The sequence below is a fragment of the Delphinus delphis genome, chromosome 4 (genome assembly GCF_949987515.2).
Source record: "Delphinus delphis chromosome 4, mDelDel1.2, whole genome shotgun sequence".
In the NCBI taxonomy this organism is placed as follows: domain Eukaryota; kingdom Metazoa; phylum Chordata; class Mammalia; order Artiodactyla; family Delphinidae; genus Delphinus; species Delphinus delphis.
In genome coordinates this window covers 136,614,566-136,638,900 of record NC_082686.1, presented here as the reverse complement: position 1 = coordinate 136,638,900, position 24,335 = coordinate 136,614,566, and the positions used below count along the sequence as shown (strand labels likewise).

At 39.5% G+C, this 24,335-nt stretch overlaps 1 protein-coding gene across 1 annotated transcript in view; it reads right to left on the bottom strand.

The window, feature by feature from the left end:
- KCNH8 (potassium voltage-gated channel subfamily H member 8) overlaps positions 1–24,335 on the bottom strand; it is a 385,437-nt gene that overhangs the window by 215,064 nt on the left and 146,038 nt on the right. Inside the window, exon 3 of the mRNA XM_060010106.1 lies at positions 9,941–10,072. Coding sequence (XP_059866089.1) covers positions 9,941–10,072 — 132 coding nt within the window. The remainder of the gene's footprint in view (positions 1–9,940; positions 10,073–24,335) is intronic.

Here is a 24,335-nt window from a genome sequence, read left to right as displayed (position 1 = left end):
AACTTCTGTGCTGTCTAGGAGTCAAATCATTCCCCATATAACGTGTCAAACAAATACTTCAAAAGCCTCATAGAATTTGGGGGAGACCCACTGTAAAGATAAACAGGATTGCTTGATGGTGGTTCCTAAAAAGTCTTCCTGTATAAAAACAAGCTAGATGGGATGGAAAGCTCATTTTCACTGATGTGAGGGGCAGAAACTAAACTCAAACTCCCTTGAAACTGGGCACGCAATCTCTCCTCTTCAGGGCACCCAGTGTTTCTCAGCACTTCTCTAAGTAGCTGGCACCTAAGCTCTCAGCACCAAACAGTCTTTCTCACACTGGCAAAGCCATTAACACACTAATCAATATAAAAAGAAAAGCAAAGAGGGAAAGCACTCCCCCACCACCCCCTGAAGCATAAATCCACAGTCCCAAGTATGTCTCTCCACAAGATGCTGAAGCCTGAGACTCACGTACCTGCAAACCTTTTTGTCCACGGTTTCCAGCCTCTCCCAAGTGATGCTACCATCATTCCTAACAGCAGCATGATAGCTATAATCCTGGAATTGGGAACATTCCCTAATACCAATGTCTAGTGAATTCTGCCAGACATGGAGACCTAATACCAATGTCTAGTGAATTCTGCCAGACATGGAGACCTCACTAAGAATGTATATCCAACCAGGAAGTCAACTTATACAGCTTTTTAAACTCTCAACCTGAACTTACTAATCCTCTTAATACATATTTGTCTGGTGTTTCAATTAATTGACTTTTCAACTGCAAAACATTTTTAAATGTTAAATTCACCAAAAAAGGGTTAAAAAATATGTCTCCATCCCCAAAGTTATAAAACTAGAAATACCTTTTATAAAAATATGACTGATAAGAAATTCGTTTGATAATATCATCCAAGGGGCATAAACTACTGACCCATAGAACAAATTCAGCCCACAAGGTATATTTCGATTGGCTGCAGAATATTTAAAATTTTTCTTTAAAATAGAATGACGTAGTGAAGCATACCATGTGTGTTATGCCTAGGTTCCCACCACGGTCTATCACAGCATTTCATTCATCATGTTATCCCATGGTGTCCAAAGGCAAATTAGTTTATGAACTCTGGCTTATACTATTTGCCTTTAGAAGATTCTAGGAAAGAATAGTATTGGTGAATATGTAAAAAACAACCCACAGCTTTAAAAAACATAGGTAATATGTTATGTATGTGATTAAAACTCTTCAATCACTTTGAGGATCTACCCGAGCTCTTCATTCCCAGTTTCATCACATATTTGACAAAAAGTTGGTCTAGATTTCCTGAAGGCAGAAATCTATCTCCTCAGAAAAAGTATCAACTTTTACAACAGTTCTTTCATCAGACAACTGCTCTTTTTTAAGATTGGGGCCTGTGTTTCTTCATTACGCAAAGAAAAAAAAATCAGGCAGGATATTTCAGCAGGGGAAAGGAACATTATTACTATGCTCCCCGTTGAAAATTAAAATATTCAAAATATGTCAAAATCATCTTAGACTTAATATCTGATCAGTGGCTTAATGTCTGTTTTTACAGAGAACATTTTTATATGTATTTTTAAGAAGTGACTTCCACTATCTTCAAAAATGTGACCAAACTGAGATTCTCAGAAACTGGAGGACAAACAGAAGAGTCAACAAGAACACAAAATTCACCAGCGGCAGAGATTCTATTTGAAGTGAATAGAATCACACTAGGAGCAAGAACCCGTTTCGAGAGGCTTGGAGCAGGCTTTGATAAATACACATCCCACGGTCTTTGACTTAAACTAAATATATTCATCAGAATGGGCAGCTTTGATAATTATGATACGATTATTTTGGAAATACAAGAATGCTATGTTTTCCTCTATCTGTGAATAGTCTCCTAAATTGGACTTCATTTATGCATTCATTTATTCATCCACCCATCAATCAAACATTTATTGAGTATTTACTAAGTGTTAGACACTCTGGGTTGGGGATACGATCTTGAACAAGAGAAGAAAAGCCTGTTTCCAGATGAAGCTTACATTTTAATGGAGTGGAGAGCAATTACGATATAAACTAACTTTTGAAAAATGTGTTTCATATAGCCATACAGGCTATGCCTACAGTGAACAAGGTGATGGGGTAGAGTGGCTGGAGATGGGCCCTTCCGACTGGATGGTCAGGAGAACCTTTCTAAGGAATGTGTACAGCATGAAGCTTCTCAAACTTGGATGTGCCTGTGAATGGCACAGGATCTTGTCAGAATTCAGATTCTGATTCAGAGGTCTGATGTGGGGCCTGAGATTCTGCATTTTTAATGAGCTCCCAGGTGATGCTAATGTGTCAGGTCCTCATACACTTGGGATAGTAAGGACTTTGAATAAGAAATGAGAATGGTAAAACCCTTGGGCATATATCTGGAAAAGATTAAAACTCTAATTTGACAAGATACATGCGCCCCAATGTTCACAGCAGCACTATTCACAATAGCCAAGACATGGAAGCAACCTAAATGTCCATCAACAGACGAATGGATAAAGAAGATGTGGTACATAGATACAATGACATACTACTAGCCATAAAAAAGAATGAAATAATGCCATTTGCAGCAAGATGGATGGACCTAGAGATTATCATACTAAGTGAAGTAACTCAGACAGAGAAAGACAAATATCACAGAATATCATTTATACGTGGAATCTAAAAAATGATACAAAATAATATATTTGCAAAACAGAAATAGATTCATAGACATAGAAAACAAACTTATGGTTACCTAAGGGGAAAGCGGGGAGGGATAAATTAGGAGTTTGGGATTAACATACATGCACTACTATACATAAAAGAGATAAACATCAAGGACCTACTATATAGCACAGGGAACTATATTCAATATCTTTTAATAAACTATAATGGAAAAGAATGTGAAAAAGAATAGATATACACATATATATGTATATATATGTATATACATATAACTGAATCACTTAGCTGTACACTTGAAACTAACACAACATTGTAAATAAACTATACTTCAGTTAAAATAATTTCTTTTAATAAAAAAAAAAATGAGCATGGTAAAAAGAACTGACAATCATGTGTGGGACTTTGGGGAGGAACTGAGACAAGCTCAACCTTGTGTCCACCTCATTTCTAATCTTCTCTCATCTGTCTCACAGGATGCCCCAGGGCATAAAGGGAGGATCGGAGATCTGAGACCAGAGAGGCCTGGGCTTCCATCCTGTCTCCAGCTTTTCACAGCACTGAGGTTTTGGGCAGCTCCCGTACTCTCTCTAAGTCTCATTGCTCCACATCGAGGGATCCTTGCGTAATCTGTCTGGCTTAGAGCAAAGAATCCGTAAATGAAAGGCACTCTGCAGCAGGCATCATACTACCACGAGGTGACAAGTATGAGGACGGCAAACAGCACAATAGGACAGCATAGCAGAAGACAAAGAGAGCCCCAGGGCCCCCAGTCTTGCTGCTTCGCTGTTCCAAGTATGGGCTTCTCAGCTCCAGACTCTTCGAGATACGAGAAAAATAAGCCCTTATTTAGTTAAGCTCACATTAGTTAGGTTTTCTGGCTCTTGTACCTAAATGCAATTCATATCTAATTGTTGAGTGCAGCTATTCATTATTATTATTTCTTCTGAAGCCACTTAGCAATAGGAAAAGACAGGAGCACTCTAAAGCTTTTGCCAGTGTCCTTAATCGTGACAACCTGCTCCGCCCGCCAAAAGCTAGACTACAAAGAAACGCCGCTGCATTTGACTCCTGATCTGTATTGTCACTGAAGATAATATGGAGACCTTCACACATCAACCCCTAAATTCTCAAGGCAAATTTGAAGTGTCCACTTTTTAGAAATGGTCATCAAAATCCCCCAGTTTTGAGGCAACTGATAATGTTGTTGGCACATCATGAATAACCCAGTGTCAACCGTCATTTCAAGCCAAATCTGGGGCACCCTACAAGCAATAAACAAGGCACATATTCTACTCAACTGAGCAGAAAACCAAATTAGCATGTGAAGAAAGTTTAGGAAATTGAGACACATGCAACTGAGGAAAAGAAACTTTTAAAAGAAGCTGTGCCCTCACACAGGTAAAGGTCCTCTCGTAACATTAATTAATCAGCGGGTTTGTACTCAGTGTCTGTTATGTGTAAAGTCCTGGAGGAAAGTGAAAGGCAGCTGGAGCAGGATGCCAAGTTTAAGGTCCTCACCGTTGTGGGAAAAACAAGTCAGAAGCGTTAGGCCAGCAGCGAGGCACAGATCAGTCTAAGGGAAGGACCCTCACTATGACCTAAGGGGGTTCAGGTAAGATGACTATAAAGAAAAGATGTGGGATTTTCATGGTAAACAGGGGTGACAAAGATGTTCCAGGTGAGGGGAAGTTTGAGGACCAGGGTATAGAGAGAGAGAGTGTGTGAGTTTTACTCGCTGAGCGTGAACAGACCAGCTTGGCTTGTCCAGAGACTTCAAGAAGGTTTAGAAGGTGGTATGTATGTAGTTAGAAAGTGAATTGTGAGGAGCATCATAAGCTGATTCTTAAGTAATTGGAACTTAAAACCTGCTTACCTGAGCTAAAAGCAGATCTGTTTAATTAAAAGAGGAAGTTCTGCTCTCTTGCTTCTCTTCATGTGGGCTTTCCTCTGTGCACGAGCGCCCTGGTATCAGTCTCTCTGTGACCAAACCTCCTTCTAAGGACACCAGTTGGATTGGATTAAGTTCTACCCTAATGGTCTCATTTTACCTTAATTACCTCTTCAAAGGCTCTATATCAAAATGCAGTCACATTCTGAGGTCCTGGGTGTTAGGGCTTCAGTGAGTCCAGAACAGTCCCCAAACCAGAAACTTGGAATTCATCAACTCTTTCTTTTCCCTCATCTCTACTGTCAAGGTCTACCAGTCATAACTCTGAACTCTATCCTCACACCATCTAAGCTCCTTAGAAAGACATAATAAAATCTTTAAGTCATGCCTGCCTATCTAGAGTTGAAACTCAAAACCCTGACTTTTAGAAACTACTTCTGAACAAAGGTCAGCTATTTGTTATTTCATCTCCTGAAATTAACTTCCCTTCCTTTCAGTTTATCAAACTCCTCACATCCTTCAATTTTGTTTCAATATTATTTTCCCTGTGAAGTTCTCCTTGACTCTGCTCCAATTCTTGCTGGCCCCACGCTACCATTTTACCGTGTCTGGGAAGAATTTACCATTTCTGCACTCTACTGTCACTGAACATAGTATACTGCAAATACTGGATCCATTTCCTTCATAAGATCATGAGCTCTTTGGAGAAAAAAAAACACCAATAGAAGGAATGTACACTCTGGAATCTGTACGAGCGTCAACCCTAGTCCTACCATTTTTCACTATGTTGACTTTGTCAAGTTACTTAAAATTCATTGGTAAATAGGAATAGGAATAATTCCTATTTCATAGAGTTATAACGAGAAGCAAATGAAGTAATCATCAGTATGAAGCAGAGACTCAATAACAGCTAGCTATTTTTATAAAACATGTAGAATATAACAATGACCACAACTCTTTTCTTCTTGGGTGTATTCAGTGCTACGTGATTTGCAGATATTATCTCTTATATACCTAAAGTAAGTGTAGACGTGTATGATTACCCCTTTTTATAGGTGAAGAAACTTAGTCTCCGAAAGGCTAAGCAGCTTGTCTAAGGGCTAACAGCCAACACATGTGGAACCAGGGTTTAAGCTAAAATTTAGATGATTCAAACAAAGCATACTGTACCCAAACAATCATTCAATATGGAAGGCAGAATGGGTGCTCAATGAATATTGATTGAGTTGCTTAGTTCATTATTAATCAGCAATTAAATTAATATATTTCTTACTGATATTTCTATAGGGAAAGAGGTAAACAGGGTCTCATGTTAAATTAACTCAGTAATGCTAGACACACATATAGAAGTTATTGGTTTACACACATTTTTTAGAATGGAAATGAAATATGTGTCAAAAAATGGAAGGAATATAAAAGGTAATTAAAATCACCAGATTTCTGCTGAAGTCTCTCTCTCTCTCAATCACACACACACACACACATCCCAGATCAGCAGCTGAAAACTGAGTGTCCAAATAGTACTTTGCATTTTATGCCAATCTTCCATCAATGCTGTTCATTGTATCCCATACCTTGCTAGTTTTTTCTATAAAATATGATTTTCCTCCTTTCAAATAAACCCCAGAACAATGTAGACGTTACTGATTAAAGCATTTTTTTTTAAAGAAGTACAATTTATATCTCTTAAGCAAAGTCCATCATATGAGCCTTGGTAGGGAATTAATTTAATTAACACAAACCATATTTCTACAACTCAGATGATCTTCAGAGATACATTCGTATGACATCTGGTATCGGGTCACATCAGGCTACATGCTCACCTCGAGTTTTCTAGTGCTGAGATACAATACTGCTCCAATTATACAGAGACATTTTAAGAGTTTTCAAACACATCTTGAAGTTCTAAAAATACTATACGTTAAGGTGTGCCTTTCCTGCAAGACATGCCATCAATTGGTGAATTTTAAGGTATTTTTGCCCTATTAAGAGCAGATTAAAAAAAGAGAGAAATATATATATGTATTTTATGATCATTTTATAACTATGCTGGCTTACAATAGTTACTTTGCCTCTATTAAAATACTACATAGTTTTGTGGGACATTTATAACTTAGCAACAGAAAAGAAAATATTCTATTTTTTTTTTTTTTTTGAGGTACGCAGGCCTCTCACTGTCGTGGCCTCTTCCGTTGCAGACCACAGGCTCTGGACACGCAGGCTCAGCGGCCATGGCTCACGGGCCTAGCCGTTCCGCGGCACGTGGGATCTTCCCGGACCGGGGCACGAACCCGTGTTCCCTGCATCGGCAGGCAGACTCTCAACCACTGCGCCATCAGGGAAGCCCAAGAAAATATTCTTGAGTGTTCAATATATATTAGAAATAACACTTAATTTCATATGAAATAATAATCATTTGAGGAACAAAGTCATAAAGCTATTAAAAGATTTAGAGACTTACTATCAAATATTTCAAAATTTCTAAAACATATTCTGCCTTATACAATTAATGTTAAAACTGCTTTTTGTTTTTCTTTCTTTAAACCTTGCAGGAGATAGTCTTCATATTTTACATGTTCTCTAAACAAAATGGGACTATTATTAAGCATAGTTTAATATATTTATTTAAATAGAAATGTAAAACTCTTTTTTATGATGGAAACTTGGATTAGAATAATTGCTACTGGTTCCATAGGGTATTCAAATGCGTGCGCTTCACCCCCAAAAGGCAGGTGCAAGCTTTCCTGGGGAAGCAGCTCTGCTAGTGTAACACACCTGGCCTCTGTACTGCTCCTTTATTCAATTCTTCCCAGGGGAAGAGGAGGAATTTAATATGATTGAGTTTGGCATATATGGCGTGGCCCTTACTCTTTCCTCTCTTTAGGGAGCAGCTGCCTTTGGGAAGCACCTGTTCTGCTCCGGTCCTCCAAGCTTTAAGTTATACCAGAGGGAGCTCTGTCTCTAGTATAGCTCCAACTGGGAGGTAACTTTGCCTAAATCTGGGCTCACTGAGAGGAAGCCCATTTGCTGTTGATAATATGCCACATTCTCTGTTATCGGTTTCTTCAGAAATAAAGGTGATGTGTTGGTCTCCCATCTGCCTTACTCTTATTTCTTTCTCAGTTGGCTCAGAACTTGGGTGGGGAAAAGGAGTGTTTGTACTGAGCTCTTTCAAACCCCAAATGAATAAGTATATTTTTACTCCTTTTATCCATTGCAGTCCTCCAAAAGGGGGATTTCACCCCTAACTACAGACTCCAGAAACACAAGACAAAGATGATGACCTAAATTATATAAAACCATTAGTTATAATCTTCATGTTCAAAGCAAGTCAGGTTGATTAAACTGCCCGCTTTGAAGCCAAAAAAAAGCCATATTTCTTTCTAAGGATAGTCTTATGTATCTATCTATGCATATGAGTATACATAATATATACACATATATATTTAATACATAAATATAATGTTATTCAAATAATCCTTATGGTGGCATAAGAAAAAATGTACTTGGTCTTTGTGCCTATTGCTGGCACACAACCCTATAACCCTTGGAATCTCTGGAGGGATGAGTGTCTTTTATGTGCTAATAAATATTTGGTGGTGGGGAAGGGGAGGGTGCCCTAGATTACTTCGGCAGGGCAACACATTGCCAGAAAGACCAGGGCAAGATTAGAGGGCCAGAACTTTTAGCCCCACTCCCTGACCTTCTGGGGAGGGGAGAGGGACTAAAGAATGAGTTGATCACTGATGGCCAGTGATGTAATCAATCTTGCCTACGTAACGAAGCCTCCATGAAAACTCCTACTAAACACCCGAGCAGGAGTGCTGGGAGGGTGGCACACCCAGGAAAACCACAGCAGCCCCAGGCCCTCTTCCCTATACCTACCCTAGGCATCTCTTCCCTATGGCTGTTCCAGAGTTAGAGCCTTTACGATAACAGAAGTGTTACTCTGCGTTCAGTAAGCTGTTCTAGCACATTATCAAATCTGAAAAGGATGGGGAGGGCTGTGAAATTCCCGACATTGTAGCCAAGCTGGACAGAAGTGTGTGGGCCCCGGGCACCCCGTACTTGTGACCGGCATCTGCAGTTAGTGTGGGCCCTTATACCTGTGCACTCTGACACTAAACCCAGGTAGTTAGTGTGACCTGAATTAAATGATAGGACACCCAGCTGGAGTCCAGAGAGTTGAAGAACTGGTTGTTGGTATGGAAAAAACCTACATTTGGTATAAGAAGTGTTCTGAGTAAATACAGTTCATACTTACCTTTTCTTTTCCTATAACAGCAAAGAAAACAGTAAAAACAAAACCAAAACCACGCACACCGATTTCCACACTTTTCTCTCATTGGACAGGTATTACACATGCTCTAATATCCAAGTAACTTTAAGTATAAGACTGCTCACCCCTCCTGTATGTAAAATATGCCACAGTGTTTAGTGGCAGTCCTGCCACAGTCCTGCATTTGCAAACATTCCAAATGATAGAAGTTGGCCAGGGTCACCAAATAGTTCTCAATTTGTGTTGTCATTTCAAAAGACATAATGTATTTAAAACACTCACACACATTTTTAAAAAGACATAGTTGTTGAAACATCAAAGAGCTGGTTCTCATAAAGAACTTAATATACAGGAAGTCCCTACAATGACAATTGCCTTTTCTCTGGTCACCAAAATATCTAATCCTACTTTTGTTTAAATGAAATAATATGGGCATATTTTTCAATGTTACTTTTGTCTGCTTACATGAATGCAGGGTATTTCCTCATAAACTACAGACACAAGCTATAAAGTAAGCAATAGAAAGTCTCAGAATACTTTAAAGATCATTGAAGAGCTTGTCTGTGTCTTAAAACAAATTATTATTGCAAAATACAGGTACGCATTTGCAACGTTCCACTCTAACAAGCACTAAACTTGAGTTCTGGATTTTGGATATAAAATGAAATCTTGCACTTCTAAGTTCTGAACTACTGCACATTAGATGAAACTGAGAGCAGTAGTTTCAATCGCATCATTTTAACTTCACTCATTGCTATCAATGTATATTCTTCCCTGATAAAACAAGGTGGTGTGAATCTGTGTATTCTGATAAGTTGTTTTCCCATCCTCATGCTCCTCAAACAGGAGTATAAACTTCTGGTTCCTATCAAGTGAGTTTTTATTACAAAGAGGAAAATGCAAATTCATGTGAGTCTCTGTGATTTGGGGATAGGCACCAAATACTGACTGCTAAGAGTTATGAGTATTTATCTGTTGCTGTTATTAAAAACACATTTTTTTTTCCTACCAGAGTATTTGAATAAACAATTTCAAAATGTTACTCCATCTGTCAATGTTTTCTGAAAACAGTACAAACCTTCTTTTTTATCTTCTGGAGTAATCTTCACTTTTGTATCTGTTATATCTTTGAATGAGGCCAGAAAAAGGACCACATCTCCTTTCTCATTCTTTATAGGGACAATATCCAATAGGCACCAAAATGGAGACCCTGCAACGGTAATAAAAATACAAATCAACCACTGCCTTGTGTTTTTTCTATGAAAATCACATCATTTGTGGTATAGTTAATAAAGTCCTTACTGTTTTCTTCTATCCCATGAGTCTCCCCCAAAATCTTAAAAAGGTCAGTTTTCAGACTCCATAAACGTCTAGCCTCTAATGCATATCTCTTCATTCCCAAATGAAGTGCTTTCTCTGAAAATAAGGGAGTATTTTAAACAAAACCACTAGTCTGTGCTGAGACCGTTCTGCTTATGTCATTCAAATTTGTATTTCTTCTTTGAATGTATTGATGTTGAAGCATTCCACTTGATGAAACTCTGCCCCTTCCCGCCCCAAGCACACACTGGTTCCTAAATAAAGACTTTTGTTTGATATGAGTTTGCTAGAGGTTTATTTAGTCCATTTAAAAATCAATGCTTGTGCACCAGAATGGCTAAAAGAAAAAAAGATGGAAAATACCAAGTTTTGGGAAGGATGATGAAAAGTAATTTGAACCCTCCTACATTACTGACTCGTTGCCAGTTAGTACATATACATTAAAAACTGTTTGGCAGTATCAAGATATATTATCACGATACATTATATGGTAATGTGAATGAGTGATACATAATAATCGACAGGGGAATGGATGAATATCACTAACATAATGTTAAGCAAAAATAACCAGACCCAGAGGAGTAGAATCCATTTAAATGAAGTACAAACATAGGCAAAACAAATCTAGGGTTTAAGAGGTCAGGTTAGTGGTTACCTTTGGGAGATTGTGATTAGGAGGGGACACGGGTCAGGGTGTTCTGCGATGCTGGTCCATATCTTTCATGACCTTTATGTTGATTGCATAGGAGTATTCAGGTTTTGAAAGTCATCAAACTCTGTACTCGTGTGTATTTTTCAGGGTATACGTTTTATTTCAAGAACATATTCTTTTTTTTTTTTTTGCGGTATGCGGGCCTCTCACTGTTGTGGCCTCTCCCGTTGAGGAGCACAGGCTCCGGACGCGCAGGCTCAGCGGCCATGGCTCACGGGCCCAGCCGCTCCGCGGCACGTGGGATCTTCCCGGACCGGGGCACGAACCCGTGTCCCCTGCATCGGCAGGCGGACTCTCAACCACTGCGCCACCAGGGAAGCCCAAGAACATATTCTTAAAAGTGATACTCAGACTCGTAAAAAAGAATGAAATAATGCCATTTGCAGTGACATGGATGGACCTAGAGATTGTCATACTGAGTGAAGTAAGCCAGACAGAGAAAGACAAATATCATATGATATCACTGATATGGTGTATCTAAAAAAAAATGGTACAAATGAACTTATTTACCCAACAGAAGGAGCCACAGATGTAGAAAACGAACTTATGGTTACCAAGGGGTAAAGGGGGGGAGAGATAAATTGGGAGATTGAGATTGACGTATACACACTACTATACATAAAATAAATAACTAATAAGGACCTACTGTATAGCACAGGGAACTCTACTCAATAATCTGTAATGACCTATATGAGAAAAAAATCTAAAAAAAGTGGATATATGTACCTGTAAAACTGAATCACTTTGCTGTACAGCAGAAACTAACACAACATTGTAAATCAACTATACTCCAATAAAAATTAATTTTAAAAGTGATATTCAAGTTCAATTCTATTCTTTGAGCAAAAGAACCATGAGAAATATCATTAACAGACTCAAGTTCAAACCTAAGGCTTATATTTTGAAAAGTTTTTGTATATTTCAAAATACATATTAAAAAATATATTAAAATTCCAGTACTAGATTTTCTACTGAAAGCATTCTTGGGCAGAAATATTTGAAGTTGATGAAAAAGTTATTGCTTAAAAACTAAACTGTTGATCTATTCACACATAATTTTCCCACACTTTTACTTTGATGGGAAAAAATCTGACTTTCCATCTTATTTGGGAATTGATTTCAAAGCTGGGTATACGACAAAAATCACAGAGTCAGAAATATCTTTGATGTTTTAACTTGCTTTGTATATACTGTGTTAGATCTCACACTTTCCAACACAGCGATATATCCATCCAGCCTTGGAATCTCTCATTTTTCTTCAATTGAGCACCAGACGAGCAGCTGATTTGTATTTAGCGTCCATCTGACATAAAAATCGTGTTTTACTATAGCTGCTGGGCTATTTTTGTTGAAAATGTGTGGTTAAGTACACATGTAATAAATGTATGTGTAATGTGCTGCTACTTATAAAGTATGCCTTGAATATGTACCTGTTCCCCCACATCCTCCTAATTGTTTAGTGGCATGATTTCCTCCTTGTCCTTTTGACTCAGACACATGGTTTCCTTTCATTCATCTTCCCAAATATCTATGCCACAGCAATCCCATCTCAATACCCCATCACCAGGCTCCAGAAAACCTAGAATCTATGGCTTATCACCAGGGCTCCAACATCAATCAGCCACGTGACCATGGGAAGTCAGTTAACATTTCTGCAATGAGATTCCCTCGACTGTAATGTTCTCACATCCTCCTGTCCAGGGTAGATATAGTAACCCCAAGAAACATGAAATGATAACTCAACGTTATTGTCTATGATTAATGAAGAAACCTCATAAATGAGCCCTATCCCTGGCCAGACCCTGCTCTCTCCCTCATCCCAGAATGGCTCTTACTTCCAATTTTTGTCTATGATTACCATTTCAACTCGGGAGCCTTTTCCCCTAATGCTGTAGCTACGGTAGGAACAAAAAGAACCATCAGGCCAAGCTATCGATCACACCCTAGAGACAGGAATCGTGGGGACTTGGAGAATGGCATGAATCTAATACTTTGGTTCACACTTTAAAACATCTGTCAATTTCCTTGCAGGAACGTCACCCAAATCAGAACAGAGATTATTAATTTTCCTGAAAATCATTCGATCTATGCACTCAGACAAGCATCATTATTGTCTCCACAGAGTCTCCTCACAGACGTGCCAGTGTATTTTAAAGAAAAGCCAAAGCACAAAATGAGGTGAAAGCCAAGGAAAGAGGTGCCAACGTGACAACATTCTCCAATCAGCCATGATGCACGGGCGTCGCGTCACGGCACGCTCTGGAAGAGTTGAAAAATCACTTTGGAATTTGTCTTTCAGGTTCTAATGAGAGGTGATCTTTGACATTTTATAAATTCATTAGAAACTTCATTAATATGGGTCCTTCTAAATTCAAATTTTGTAATGAGTTGTCATGAGCTAAGCTAATGTCAACCTCCCCATTTCATACATGACAAAAAAGTGAATCAGGGAAGCAACGTAAGAGACATATAGGTCTATCTTTTTCCTCCCTCTCTCCCGCCCTTCCTTCCTTCCTCTTTCTTTCTTCCCTTCCTTCCTCTTTCCTCCTTTTCTTCCTTCCTTCCTCCTTTCCTTCTTTCCTTCCTCCCTCCCCTCCCTTCCTTTCTTCCTTCCTTCCTTCCTCCTTTCCTTCCTTTCTTTCTCCCTCCCTCCCTTTATCCCTCTTCCTTTCTTCCTTCAACTGCTCCTTCATATTTATCCACACCAACTTCCTTACAAATATGGCTTTGGGTACCTCTAAAGTTAGAAAGCAAAGCATAAGCCACTTGCTTCTTCTTCCAGAAAAAGAGGATGGATGCTGAAACCTACCAATCAGGCTCAAAGCAACACCCTTCACACTAACTTTGCTCTCTTAGCCTTCCCTTCCCTGCTGTCCTCAACCTCTCTGCCCTGGCTCTCTGACAAAACCTTCAACCTTACACACTGTAATAACTCAAAGCAATGCCCCAGGGTCTGCTGCTTCCTCTCTTACCCATGGGTACAGTGAGGATCATGCAATGTCTTTCAGTCAACAGCGCCCCAGGCCTGGTACAATAAATCTCTCTTAGCGTTAAGCAGGGAGGGAGAAAATCCCTCAGCCTCCAATCCAGAGATGGGAAGGATTCTTAAAAGTAGGGTTAGAGGGCAGAACTTGTGTGTCAATGTTAACTCCTTCTGTATATAGCAGCTGTAGTTACCATGTGGGTTGGTGAACGCTAAAACAGATGAGTCTCTGCCAGGATTTAAGCTAGTGACACCTTTAGTTTCCATGGATAAATACAATTTATGGGCGATAACAGAGTTTATACCCTCTATGGTAACCTGTATTTTCGGAATCGCGTAAATAATTACTCAGAGTTTAAACCTGGTGGAATGTCCCATGTCTCCATTTTTGGTACTTTCTTTTCCTTCATTGGGAAACAAGGGTGCAAGAGAATTTGTCTTGCTAATATTTACAAAGGAAAGAAGACACATGCTTTCCATATACCCCTAAAAGATTATAGTTTGCAATAAGTGAACACTAATGAAAAAGTTTCTAGTATGAGTTCATGGTTTAATAACTTAATACAAGGAGGTAGAGATATAAAGAATATTGAGTTGTGAGTCGTTCCCTTCTCTTTAGTGACTGGCTGTGTTGCCACGATGGGACACAGGTTGTGTTTCCCAATTTAACACAACAGCAGAAAGTGGGATGGGTACCCTTAGCATGTCCCTCGTATCAAGCAGGATTTTGATTGGCTCTTTAATGGTAGATATGTGTGACCTTTAGTTTTTGAAATTATGGCTACAAAAATATAATATCCTGAGTGTTAACAGCATCAGTATCGTGTGAGCTAAACATTTTCAGGCACTCCTCATATTTCACAGTAAATCTGATCTTGTTCTCTATAACCATTGTCTCAGTGCTACGTACTCAATGGTGTGATGACAGGTTTGACAATTTTTAGAAATTAGTCCAGGGGATATAATATTGGGAAGCGTGTGGCCAAAGGGCCACAGGTGTGTAAACAAGGCACTGCTAATGGTGGCTGCATGACGGGACTCTCGTATCTGTAGCAGGAAGCGCAGGACATCGATGAGCATCTCAAGCGAGTCTGCGCAGAGCTGTAGTTGCCCCTCCCCCTTATCACAGTTGTTTCTGCCTTGTTCTGGCCCTAACCATCTCTCACCCACTCTTCAAAGGTGTTCTCCCTACCTTTAGTTTTCTTCCCATGCTGCTTCCAAGAATCTGTGTAAATAGAGTGTCCTGATTAAAAATACCCAATGGTTTTTCATAGCTTGCTTAAAAAATTAACATGGCATTCCAGAGACTCTTTATCAATATGGAAAGTCTATTTTCATGAAACTAGAAAGGTAAATAGGAAGGGGATGGGTCATGTGAAGTGGTGATCGAAAATAAGGATCAGACTAAAAAGGAGGGGGGGGGGGGCTTCCCTGGTGGCGCAGTGGTTGGGAGTCCGTCTGCCGATGCAGGGCACACGGGTTCGTGCCCCGGTCCGTGAAGATCCCACGTGCCACGGAGCGGCTGGGCCCGTGAGCCATGGCCGCTGAGCCTGCGCGTCTGGAGCCTGTGCTCCGCAGCGGGAGAGGCCACAACAGTGAGAGGCCCGCGTACCGCAAAAAAAAAAAAAAAAAAAAAGGAGGGGGAAGTCCCAGGAAGCACCCAGAGCTGCGTGGGAGATAAGCCCTACAGCAGCCTCCCCAGCACTTCCTGGTGTTTGTACTGTTCTAAGTGATGAAAGCAAGGATTCTTTGGTGAAATAGCAGGTAAAGGCTTCACTTTAACTGCAAGGAACACTTCTTCAAAGGACCATCCATCTATAGTGCAGCCTATACGTGTTTCAGATCTGTGCTCAGTTCCCAGTGAATTTGCCTTGGGTGGACACCCTCCTCCAAATGCCCCAGGATCCTAATGCACTGGGGCCCCGACGTCTTGTGCAGCAGCGGAGGGTAGAGTCGGGTTGGTGGGACGTGAAGTGAGCCAGCTGAAGAGCTCCCTGAGTGGGCAGTGGTAAAGACACCTCTCATTTCAATGTCTGATGAAAAATGAGGCTCTCAGAAAACAGTGTGTTTTAAATTTGTTTCTTTATAGAAAAAAAAATAGACTGGGAGAATACACACAAAATATTCACAGTGGTGGATTGTAGGATTACAGTGTCTTCTTTTTTCCTTTTCTCATATCCCTGCTTTCAGTTTTGCTAGAATAAGCATGACGGAATTTTTAGTGGGATTCTGGCAACTCTAGAGATTTGGAATAAGAAATGAAAGGAGTCCAGGACTGGGTGATAAGAGTCATGAGGTCATATTTCTAGGGAGGTCACTTTGTATGTATTCTCCATGATTTAAATTCTCACAGATATTCCATTTCAAAGTCTAAGAAAAGTTCCATGTTAAGGTAGGGTAACTAAAAAAAGAAGAGGGAAAGAAGGAAAAGGAAAAAGGAAAGGAAGAAAGGAGGCATAGATACAAATCAACTGATGCTTAGCTGAATTGAATGTGCCCAGTTTGTTTTTTCTTCCTCTTTCCATTTTGTTTCAAGTTTCCTTTCTCCTTAAATGAAAGTACTTTATTCCTCTCCCAGGAGTATATATTGGCATCTCTCAGAAGTCTCTAATAATTTGGAACGAGAGGAGCTTGGGAACTTGAGATCCAAAAAATATCTCCAAGATGTGCTTTAGTCAATAATTCCAACATGCTTGCTCAACAAATCATTTACTATAGTTTTGATCAATAGAGTTATTACTTGCTTTAAGAAAACCAAACAGCTTCTGATGATTAAACATGGAAAATTCTTACCTATAACTGAAAGAATTTTTCACATATGGGTAGCCACAAATTCATCTGGGATAGGTTTAGAGGAAGAGCCCAGATAACTGCGTATGGTCCAATGAGAAACAGATAAGGGATTCCTGACAATGTAATGCACACAGCAAGGACCTAGGGATAGCTGTCATTTATTAAGCTTCCATTATATGCTAGACACTGAGTCACAAGCTTTGTATGTATTCCATCTAAACTTCTCATCGATCACCCTGACCAACATTATCAGAAACTGAAGCACATTTTACAAATGTGGAAATTGAGATGTGTAATATTTTCTTCAGGGTCACACAGCTAATGAGGGTCAAATAGCAGGATGTAAACACAAATCTGAGTTTGATTTCCAATGTTGCCTTACTATAATCTTCTGGGAATGATCATATTCTGTGAACAATGTTTTAGAAACTGGATTTCATTTTCATTTAATCTTTCTATCCATGCTATAGAACATCAGGATACATATTCTTTTTAAAATGTCATAACAGATAAAAGCGAAATAAAGCCTTTGGATAATCAACAAATTTCCCTCTCACCACCGAAGAAGAGTAGAACCTCTATTTGAAACAAGATTCAGCTACATTAGTTCTAGACTGGAACATATCTCTCATTTAGGTACACATGGCTCTAATTCTTAAATTTGCTTCAAGTAGCCAATGAGACAATGGGATCTGAAAACCACCACTGGTGCCACTGTTAATCCCCTCCTTGAAACAACGAGGATGCAGTCATAAAAGCTTCATTATCACAGACTTTAGGCATAGTTACCAAGGTCATTAATGCATGTAGCACCATCTCCTGACCTTAGTCACAAAACCTTTGCTTGACCCCCTCCTCCCAGGATGTTTCTGCCTCTTTCCTAGAGTGGTGATCTCTGTGTCATAGTAGCTCTAGGTAGGGTGCAGAGCAACATCCCCTGTGCTCATCTCTTCTAAGACTGGAAATAACAAAGAGAACTGAGCCCAAGTCAACGCTGAGCCATGGCTCTCTCTTCAGTGATGCTCTAGGGGAAAGAAGGACAGATGTGCTGAACCATTGTTAGTGAGCAGATAAATGTCTGATCCGACAGGCTTGGCTCCATGATTGCTACTTGTAAGCCACTTCTTTCTGAGAACAAGGCGCTGAAACAAACTCACTCCCTTGATACTTGACTTCAAGCAAAGCAATTTAAAATTTCTTCAAACTTGGCCGTTGTTCAGTGAAAAAGAACTTGGTTTAAATGAGACTTGGAAGATCAAGTTAACCCTCTCTAATTGTACAAGGCTTTAGTGGGAGAAATCTATGGTCTCTGTAGGGCAACGGGAATAATTGTTGGCACCAAAAAAGCGTAATGCCGACATAAACACAGCATGTTTAAGGGGGTCTGGGACTGTGGAACTACTTAGTTTAGGACCCAAAAGAAAATATTTGGAGATTACATTGCAAGCAAATGGACATAAAGTTATTCATTCATTCAACAAATTTTTACTTAGTGCCTTCTACGGCTGGGAAATGTTTTAAGTGTTTGGATACACATCAGTGAACAAAACAGAACAGATCTCTGTCCTATGCCCTGAGAGAACTTACATTCTACTTTGGAGAGAAAAACAATAAATTATAAATAACTATATAGTTTATTAGAGGGTGTTAAATGATACAGCAGAAAGAAAAAGTAGAACAGGGTCAAGGCATATAGAATGTAGGAAACGGCAGTGTAGGGCTGTAGCATGACATTCTTAAGTGCTACTTAATATTGCTTTTGGATATTAATAAATGATTTGTGTGTTATTGCTGGTCCTCTTAGAAGCAAATGATGAGTAGATTATGATGCAGAGCTGAGGTCAAGCAAAGGAGAAAGAAAGGAAGAAAAATTGGATGACAGTGTCTTAGACCTCAGTGCAATTCTAAGGAAAGTTCGCCAAGGCCATCAAGGAGTCATCTAGCCAAGCCAATCATCAGAGCTTCGCCGCATCTCCTAGGACCAGACCTGTCTTAGCAGCCTTGCTTCACTCCGTCACTGGCTGGTAGCAGCCCCTGGAAAGTCTGGCCTGTGCCAACACAATGATGTGTTTCAGAGGACAGTAGCTGGGGTCATCAGCCATACTCTCCTGTAATCAGAGGTACGAGGCGCACATTCTCATGGTTGCTACAATTAGTATAGTAGATATCTCATATGTTTGGCAGACTAACATCCTTGCCCCTTCCTCGTGTCACTGCACCTCCATGTTCCACTGGAGATGAAAACTCCTCTCTGTGTGCAGCCTTGGTAGAACTACCCAACCTGGTGCTCAGACAAGCCCTCACTGGAAGGATAGGCAAATCATCCATGCTGACCAATCATTCTTTCTCTTCTGGTAATTTAAATCTTGACCAGAGGGATCCAAGATCAAAAATGAAGGAAGCAGATTCATTCAACAATGAAGGCCAGAAAAAACTTGCCAGTTTTTCCTGCTACCTAGGCCTCATGAACACAACTGCTTCTTGCCTTTTTCAAAGACTGGTTGCTCATCCCTTTCTTTGGTTCCATAAGTTACAACATGTGTTTTCAATAAATTAATATTTTTGCTTCAGATAACCAGAATCCATTTATATTGCTTACAAAGAACCCTAATTACAAAAATGATATATTTAGGAAAGGACAGTCAAAATCCAGGGATTAGAAGACATTGCATATGGTTGAGTCCTGAATTCTTCATTTATTTGCTGGGTATCCTGAGATACAATTTTGACACCTGTTTATACCACATCTGCATACTGGATATATGTTTACTTCTCATGGCTAAGAGCTTTGAAGAGGTCAATACATGCAAAAGTATTTTATACTTTTTGACTAATCATATAAAGTAAGGAGTTTACCTGAATGTGTAATGCTTTAATTCTTTAACTATTAAAAAAATCAGGCATAACTATGGGTCAGTATTAATATTTGTTAAAGCTAGGTGGGTATAGGGTGGGCATTTGTTATAAAAATCTACGTATTTTGTGTATGTATGAAACATTTCATATTTTTTTTTAAATTAAGAAAACTGGAGAATTATTCAGCACTTCCTTAAACGTCTAATTGAGTATTAAGTTGTAACATACAAAGTCTTTTCAGATTGCTGAAGTTAGAAAAGGTCTTTAAAGATGATGACAAGGAACTCTTTATTGTAGAGATGAAGATCCTGAGTTCAGAGTGGTTCAGTAAAGAGTGCAAAATGATGAATGTTAATTGTTGAAATGGGAGGGATTAGACCTCAAGTCATATAATTCTCGGGTTTGTGGGCTTTGTGCTGAAACACAGGGCATTTCTCCAAACATTAAAAAAAAAAACAAACACCAAAGAAATAATTATCACATGAGTAAATAATCTAGTTTTGATATCTTAAAAGGAAAACTTGTACTTATAGATGTTATTGATAAAATAAGCCAGGACATGTAACAAACTCCGCATTAATCAAGTTCTTTTTAAGCAGTTAGGTACAGAATTAGAAACTGTGTTTAAAAGCTTGGGCAAGTAAGGTAAAAAGGATGGAGAATATGTCCTGCGGGAGAAAGCAGAAATTCTGCGATGAGAATTTGGAAACAAGGAAATGGGAATTAAAAAGAGATGGTTAAGGAGCTCCTGACAATTCTCCAGTGTATAAATATACGACTGCAGTTTTACGTGTCAATTTGGCACTTTCCAAGAACATGAAGACAACAAACATACTGAGTATTTCCTCCATTGTGCAAACTCGACTCTTAGCGAAGATTCATGAGCACTGCGCCAGATTGCCCTGAGTCACAACTTGGCAGGCATGTGAGGCAAAACATTTAGGCGCTTCCTCAACTTCCTGCTTCTTCCCTAAAATAGAGTTGATACTTCACCAGAACTGGAGGCCAAACCCCAGTGCCTAGACAAGCATCACTGGATCCACCAAGCTCAGGGGAGCTCTAAGTACTGACAAACCTGCCCCAAGAGAGACATCTAATGAAAAACAAATCTGTGCATAACATTTTCTTATTAGCTTCCATAAGATTATAGGCATTTTCTTCCAATAACAAGAAAAGTACATTTTGAGCCTATAGCTGTAATTCAAACATGACAATTCAGAATTCCCCTAAACCATGAGGGCTTCAATTTGATGGTCAGACTAACAGATTTGGTACATCCCTCTTCAGAGGTCAGCAGACTAGATGGGAAATATTTTTGGCTTTGCCTTCATATAGCCTCTGTCTCAACTACTCAACTCTGCGATTGTAGTGCTAAAACAGTAATAAGCAACACATAAAAAATGAGCATGATTGTTTTCCAATAAAATGTCCTTTGTAAATCAGGCTTCCCCCCAGTTATGGCCCACAGTCCCATTTGGCAAACTCCCTATGTAGAAACCTACAGATTACTGTATATGAGTAGTTAACTCTTGATTCTTTGGAAGTTTCGAACAGACTCTATCCTGCGACAGTGTTTAAGAAGTACTATTTGTTAGTGTAAGAACCAGGTAGAGTCTTTGTTTAGGTAGAACCCAGATTCTGAATGCCATAGTGGTATATGCTAAAAGAAGATTATCCAGACAACTGTCTTTTACAGAGGGTAGTTATTTCCTTCCTCTTTTGGTAATGAGAATATACTTAGTTATCCTTCACCTGAAAAATAGGCTTAACTGTCAATGAGCCGGAAGGAGCTCTGACAAGGCTTTTCTTCCAGTTCCATCAATAGAAGCTACTTTGGGGCTTTCTGAGCTGCATCGTAAAGCAAAATACATGCAGATCAGGAGGCTGAAGGAGTGAAATGGAGATTGTGGTCAAAGAGTCTATACAAAGTCAGGCCAAAGCAAGCTAAAAAATGTAAGAAAGAAGCTAAAAAATGTGAGAAATTTCTTCCCTGGCAGTCTCTTTTATGCATCGAGAAAGACAGGTCGTTTTCCAAATCATTATATATATCCTATATAATCAAACAACCTGAGGCAGAAGGGGATTTTGTTAACCTCCAAACACATTCTGAATTTAATGTTTTCCCGTTCAATAGTATCTTTCCTTAGTAGCATTGTTAACAAGATTTCTTTTGCTGTTTGACTCCTATTGTATTTCTGAAACAGAGTGCTTTTTTCTTTTTTTTTAATTGTGGAACATAACGTTTCAAAAGATAATTTAGTGGACTCAAAATTGAAGAATTCTGAGGAAGTCAAGACTTCAGGAAAAATAGCTCTCCTTATCATAGATGAAATCAGCTCTCCAGTTACAGCTTGTTTTACTGCCCATCAGTAGAGATGTTCCAGACATAAGATCTTTTTTTTTCACTTGATGTCATTTTTAATAATGGTGCTTCTTGGACCCTTCTCACCAGTGCTCTGTGGATTAGTAAATATTAAAAAAAAAACAACAAAAAAACAAAGACAGAAAACCCCAAATTCACACCCCAGACTTTCCTCCCCTCTCATCTTAAATATACACCCAACAAAGCACAAAAGAGCAGGTAAGGCGACTTCTACAGCAAATGCACGTTTTAGAGACATTCCTGACACTTCCTTCTTTCTCATCCCCCAAACCAAAGAGATCACCCAATCCTTCTAGTAGCTAAACCGGTGAAATTGGTTCTAAATCCATTCACTCTCACTTTATTGGCCACATCCTAGACTAAGCCAGGGTTTCTCAAACTTTAACGTGCAGCAGAATGCCCTGGAGGGCTCCTGAAAGCACAGACTGCTGGGCCCACCTCCAGAGCTGATTCAGTAGGTCCGGGCGGGGCCTGATAATTTGCATTTCTCACAGTTCCAGGTGATGCCAATACTACTGGGCTTCACATCACACTCCGAGCGGCACTTGGCTAACGGACCATCACCACGTATGTGCGTTAACCTGCCTTGCACGGCAGCAAAAATAATCTTTGAAAAAATGCAATAGTCATGCGACTTCCCTTAGAACGCTTTGACCGCCGTTAGTTACCTAACAATGGCGTGAGTCTGACAGCAATCTGACTCCTGTCTCCCTCCCCACCCCATCTGACACCCGGTTCTCCAGTGACACTGGTCGTCTCTCCTTTTCTCAGATGATGCTGTCTCTCCCAGGACCTTTGTACACGCAGCTCTATTTGCCTAGAATCCTTTCATTCTATTCTCCATGCAGTCAATTTCTACTTAGCCTTCAAAATTCAACTCAAACATCACTTCCTCGATGAAGACTTCCTCGCATCCCAGATTTGGTCGGATCCCTCTGTCATTCCCTCACATAGCAGCCTGTAATTTTCCTGCAAGTTACTTAACAGGTCGTGTGATTATTTGATGCGTCTTTCTTTCTCAGTAGACTGTAAGGTACAGGAAATCACAGACTATGTCTTCTTTCTCTTGCACTCTCCCACATGCAAAGCAGAGTGCCTGGCCTGAATATGGCAGGTGCTCTAAAGTTTGTGTTAAAAGAATAAAGTTCATCATTAGAAGATGCATTCCAATTTTACAATAATAACATTGCTAGCTGCAAGAGTGATCACTAACATTTACAAAGCACTCATGTGCCAGGCACTGTGCACAGCACTTTACAAGCAATATTTCATTCAAGCCTATGAAGTAGATGTTACTTATTATTGCCATCTTACAGATGAGAAAACTGAGGCTCAGGAAGTTGAAGTTCATTGCCCCAAATCACATAGATTATAAGTGATGAGAGCTTTTTTGCCAGAGAGATACAAATCTAGACTCATTATTACAGCCAGCATTTATGTGGTTCTTTATATTTTCTATCACTTATTTCCTTTATCGGACCCCCTTGATAGCTTTAAGATATAAGTATTATCTCTGTTCGCCTCTTACAGACAAGATAAAGTATTGAAGGGTGAAACGACTTTGCCACGGTCACATACAGAATGTCAATGTCTGAGCCAGGACCCGAACTCAAGTCTTCACACAAGAAGCTCATAATTTTTCCAACCAACCATGTTGGAAATGGTAAAAAGCGCTCTCTATAATAAGACAATTTTTACTACATATCTGTTCTCAAATATACATCTGAAAATGTGAATTCACTTGAACATCCTGCCAAGTTGCTAAAGGCCAACAACTGGATTGCTTCTTAGAAAACTCTTTCAGCTTTGAGAGGTATTTCCATGCCAGAGCTTCTAGGTAGAGCAAAAATACTTCTCTTTCACATTCGGGGTGGCAGTGGGGGTGGGTCCCATTATCTCCAACACCAAGCACAAGGATTCCTGAGTTATGTGCAAGTTGCTGGCTTTGTCTGAATTCTCAGTGGCCGCCTCTCCAGCTGCTCTCCCCTTGCCTTTTCTTTCCTTTTTTAAGATTTGTATTGGAGTACAGTTGATTTACAATGGTGTGCTAGCTTCTGCTGTACAGCAAAGTGAATCAGTTATACATGTACATATATCCACTGTTTTTTAGGTTCTATTCCCATATAGGTCATTACAGAGTATTGAATAGAGTTCCCTGTGCTATACAGTAGGTCTTTATTAGTTACCTGTTTTATATATAGTAGTGTGTTATGTGTCAATCCCAATCTCCCAATTTATCCCTCCCCTCCCCTTTTCCCCCCTGGTAGCCATAAGTTTGTTTTCTACTTCTGTGACCTAGACTTTGTCATACTGAGTGAAGCAAGTCAGACAGAGAAAGGCAAATATCATACGATATCACTTATATGTGGAATCTAAAAAGATGGTACATATGAACCCATCTCTCTTGCCTTTTCTTGCCAGCGTTC